Source organism: Eufriesea mexicana, unplaced genomic scaffold (assembly GCF_001483705.2).
Source record: "Eufriesea mexicana isolate 0111107269 unplaced genomic scaffold, ASM148370v2 scaffold1140, whole genome shotgun sequence".
Classification (NCBI taxonomy): domain Eukaryota; kingdom Metazoa; phylum Arthropoda; class Insecta; order Hymenoptera; family Apidae; genus Eufriesea; species Eufriesea mexicana.
Genome location: NW_016909285.1, coordinates 694,690 through 699,849, shown reverse-complemented (window position 1 = coordinate 699,849; position 5,160 = coordinate 694,690). Strand labels below are relative to the sequence as shown.

General features: G+C 36.0%; 1 protein-coding gene across 1 annotated transcript; it reads right to left on the bottom strand.

Annotated features, from left to right (window-relative positions):
• Window positions 1–241: 241 nt before the first annotated feature.
• On the bottom strand, window positions 242–4,950 carry LOC108547684 (Juvenile hormone binding protein 3). Its single transcript, XM_017900305.1, has 3 exons — window positions 4,723–4,950; window positions 3,023–3,251; window positions 242–828 (listed from the first exon to the last, which is right to left on the bottom strand). Exons 1-3 carry the CDS (start codon window positions 4,787–4,789, stop codon window positions 390–392), a joined length of 735 nt encoding a protein of 244 aa, XP_017755794.1. The 5' UTR covers window positions 4,790–4,950; the 3' UTR covers window positions 242–389.
• Between the last annotated feature and the right edge of the window lie 210 nt (window positions 4,951–5,160).

The following is a 5,160-nucleotide window of genomic DNA, read 5'->3' as shown; positions in this document are numbered from 1 at the left end:
TAAGAGAAATCATTCGTTTCCGTATAAAATTCCAACAGAGTACCATATAAAGTACCATAATTAACAAGTATGTCAGCAAAAATCAGACCACGTTCCTGTCCGAACCACGCCAGGTACCATTATTAACCTAACCACCAAGCTAGCCGTTATTATGCCTGAACTAAATCATCGTTCCATCGTTAAAAATACTGAAGTTTCTTTTACTAACTTATTTGCAAATGTGTTTGCTAATGATTATGCCTGAACTAAATCATCGTTCCATCGTTAAAAATACTGAAGTTTCTTTTACTAACTTATTTTGCAAATGTGCTTGCTAATGGGCAAAAGATATCGGCGAACTTGCAATTGGTGTTAGGAGTACCATCGACCTGAGACAAGCTTGAGAACCTTTACGACTCTGGGAAGAGGTCGTCGTAGGTGAACTGCGTAAGAATGCTGTTTGCGATATTAGTGAACTTTTTCGAGATGCCTTTCTCGATGCCCGGTTTTATTTCATTTTCGAAAGCGACGAAGTTGGCGTTGATAGCCGAGTTGACAGCTTCGCCGAGGACCTGGTCGCCATTGAAGAGATTATGCAGATTCAGTTTACCAGATCCGACGGAGACCGTGGTCTTCAGCTCGACCAGCTTCAGGTAAGTTTGGCCATCGTCGCCTTGACTCTTTTCAAATTGGAACTTTACTATTCCCTTGCAGTCGTTCAAGGTGCATTCCATGGGACCATTTCCTTGAATTCGGAGGAGCACTTTGCCATCCACGTCGTAATGGCTTGTCAACTGGAGACTTGGCAGCTCCAGGTTTAGTGCAAATTTCAGGGTCGACAAATTGGCTCTGTGGAGATTTAAGCGGAGTTAAGAGTCCTCTCGTAAAATTTTAATTAAATTATATCTCGATGGCAATTAGTCTAATTGAATATTAAATACTCTAATTACCAGTTCCTCTCTGTTAAATATACTTTTGATGAACATTATTTTTAAATATTATATATTCTTCACGAGTATTTCCCTCTGTATTTTTTCTAAATATATCTTTCATGAGTATTTTCAACGAATGCTACTTCTGAAAAGTTTTTCAATGACATAATATTTCAATTTCTAGTCTGTTTGCTCAATTTAATTTTAAATTCATGTGGGATTGGAATAAGTACGGCCCTGAAAGAATTCCAAGTGTGTTTGGGCTTAGGATAGAAGTGACCGCGTGCAAGCGAATTAACTGTAAAGGATGTTTATGGTAGGGTCGAGCGAAAGTTTAGGGATGCGTCCAGAGTGATTGAAGTACCTGGCCCACGGAGGTTTCGTGGGAAAGGGGCATGTTTGGAAAGGAAAGCCTGGGCATGAATGCTTTAAATAAGGATGCAAGGGCGCAGGCAGCTCCAGTCTACACAGTCGTCAGTCATGAACAGTCTACAGTCCTTCACGGTCTTCAAGAGTCTTTAGGAAATTGCTAATAGCGTGTCAGTATGTGAATAAGAAGTCAAAGCCGAACGTGCCCATAGCGAATCCCTCTTGTTTCATAGCCGTCAGTCTACGTATAAGCTTATTGTATTTTATTAAGAAGTAAACAACACTACTTTAGGCAATCCACCCAAACCGATCCCTACATTCATATATCTGAGATTAATTAATTTCGACTTTTTTAAATTATTTTTCGACTATTTTGCATTTTTTTTTCTTTTTTTCTCTTTTCCTAAGAACAGTTTGAAACGGTAGGAACAAGCAACAATGAAAGATCGCATGATCCATACGCCATTGTCATTCATCGTTTCCGTTCCACCGTATGGTTTCCATAGGTTCTGACACTTCTTGCGATTCGCGTGTCACGTTTACCATACAAATTATTTCCATCTAGAACCACCGGAGTTCGTGTCACGGCCAATACTAATCGCACTCGCGGAATACAAAACGACAGAACTGTTCGTTCATCGTCGTTCTTTTATTTATTTATGACTCACTTACTTAAGAATCAATTATTACCGACATATAAGCGACGTTCCATCAGATCTCTGAATGATCAGGTTATTAAGAAATGAATCTGTGCGAGATTTATGCGACTCAATTTATTTTTAACAAAATTACGTTCGACGACGAATGGCAAAGAATTATAAATCGAGGAGAAAATAAGGAAAGAAAATAGAGAAAAGAAAGAAACAAAATGAAGACGAATTTTAGAAATCTAGAAAAAGAGAGAAAATAACGAAACGTTGTGAAGATAAAGAAAGAAGAACGAAATTTTGAAAATTTTTTAATTAAAGACAAGACGAGGGAAATAAAAATTATTAGAAAGAGTAGGAAGTGTGAAAATATACCTGAATACTTAGAAATTGTTCGACTTTCGATATATTCTTGATATGCGATAATTTTACGTACGTTCACTGTCAGGTAAATTGATTTTTCATATCTTTGTAACGAAATAAATTAGGCGAAACGATGCTAATCGCAAGAAGTATGATCACTGTCCTAAAAAGTGTATTTCTCTCGAAAATTCGGAGTTAATTCGATTCTCCTTGGGTTCGATTTCACTTTCATGAACATGCTTGACCACTACTAGATATTTTCATTTCCGAATGTCGTTTCAAGGCAGGTCGTTCATCGCTGCGCACGTGTCATTATCCGTTGAATTTGACATAATGACAGACCCAGCTTTGTTTTACGAGACTTGTGACGCAACCTTCCATAATATTCGCTGAAACTCGTCTCAGAGCCGAATAATTGCGCTAAAGTGACAGCTGGCAAATTTAATTTTGTCAATTTTGCCAGTTTCTTAACTAAATTACCTTTCCGAAATCTAAGTAGACAATTTGATGTAAACGCTATATTAAATTCTATAAAATTCTAATTTAATTCTATAAAAATAGTAAAGGGCTCGATGTTCAATTTACCATGGAATAAAAATGTCGAACCGTGAAATTAAATTTGAATATTTATATATATTAGCCGAGAAATTCGTTCCACGATATTTTATGAATTTTCAATTCTGTCAAATTTCAGTCTATTTTCGAATTTTTTATACTAATTCGGCTACTCACTTCAGATTTATTATTTTGAAATTGCTGGCGTTATGAATGGTGACGTTTTTCAGCACCAGTTTGATATCACCAGCCGAGGCTGCCAACTCGTCAAGTACCAATGGCTCCAAACTTGGTATTTTATATTCTGGAATTCCTTTCTTCAAGTACGGTTGCAAATCCTCCACACTGTTCTTCATACAGTTGCCCAGGTCAGGGGTATCCCTCTTGCAAGTGTGGATGAACTCGGCTGCATGAAGAATTTTAAAAAAATTTAATTATTAATCGATCGAAAAATAAAATCGTGTTACCGTAGAAAAATGAAAAATTACATTTCAATCTCAGAATTCTAATTAATTTGAATTTACAGTAATGAATTATTTTTAGTCTCGATATTTCAATTAATTTGAAATTGTCTAATCGTATTTAGTTTTAAAATTCTGATTAAATCGAATTTATTGTAACGAATTATTTTATAGATCAGAGCTCTGATTAATTTAAAATTATTATTATTTTGTGAAGGAATGTATAGTGATGCTGATACTTGTACACTAAAATACCAAACTTTTGTATTCGATAATTTGAAATGATCAATAACAACTTTCAAAGAAATATTTTATAAATTGAAGATTAAGGTACACCACTTTGACTTTAATATAGAAGAAAGCAAATGCAAAAGATCGATTAGTCTCTGCAGTATCTGGAATTTTTCGGATCGAAACGTATTTTGAAGGTGTATGCATTGTTAAATCCGTTGCTCGGTGAATAATGAAGTTGTACTATAGAGATTGAAGTTCAAGTGATTTTCCATCGGTCAATAAAAAATAAAAAATTCATCCGGAAGCTATATGTAAATCAAATGTTTATCGAATGTTGAACATCACTCACTACAGATATCATTAATCAGTCGATATTATTCAAATGCTTTTGCATATATAACAATTGCTTCTCCTGGAGTACATACTCGAAATCTTACGTTTCCTTAGTTCCAGAGAAGCAAGACAAAGATGCAAATTAATACAAATAGTCAGAATCATAAATGTAAGAAAATTGTGAATATAATTAAATTTTAAAGTATCTACTTATATTCAAGCATTGGAACTTTCAAATACACTAGCACTATTTTTCACTTCTTTATATTAAACTATCCACTCTAACTTTTCAATAAAATTATAATAAAATTATAATAAAATTTAGAAATACAAAAATAACAGGTTATCTGCGATAAATTCATTATTATCTCGTACAAAGCAGACGGTACCACAAGAAACAAGAAACTTGTACACACACGTCGATAAACTGCTCTGATGCTGTACACAATTCTAGCAATTATAAATTATAAAATTGTATCAAACCCTCGTTCAATTAAATTACTCTTCATCAGAAATAACCAATTATTTGCATAGACACAAATATTATTATTAATTATTATAAATCTTCGTTCAAGACACTTTCAATCTTCAATTTTCTGTAAAATACAGAACCCAAAAAGTACCAACAACTTAAACTCGATTACCTCTATCTCCAAAGTATCCCCAAGCCTGGCTTAAATTTCCCTAAACTCGCACAAACACGAATCTAAATCGTAAGATCCAGCTGTAAACCACAGACCTGACGTGACACCAAGATCCACTCTCGAATCGAAATGACAAAACGAAATGAAACGAAACGCGTGTCGATGGAAAATTGCAACAATTGCAGAATTCAGAAGTGTCACTTACGTAATTGGCGCGCGAAAGCAGCGCCAAAAGTCGCCACGACCAATCCTAGCACCACGATAATCTTCATCCTCTTCTTCCTCTCGGACGTCGATCTTCAGCGACTGGACCTGATCGAGGTACGTCGATCGTGAAGTGTACTGAGATTCTCGGACAGAGACGACTAGTGGAGCAGGGTTGTTTCGTCACCCACGAATGATCAGATGGCCGGTCTAGAAGTGAATAGAGTGGAGGACAGCCCCAAGTCCTTATAGTTCCATCTTTCTCCCCTCTCTGACTGATTCTGTGCCGTTGTTCGCTGATGATACGTGCTCCAGAGCATCCAGATCAACGTGATGGAATCACGAATTCTGAGCACGTGACTTTGTCAGAACGTGTGTCTTCGTATATGTGCATAATTACTCCTACACGCGTTTGTATGCGTTCGAAGACAGCTCGAGT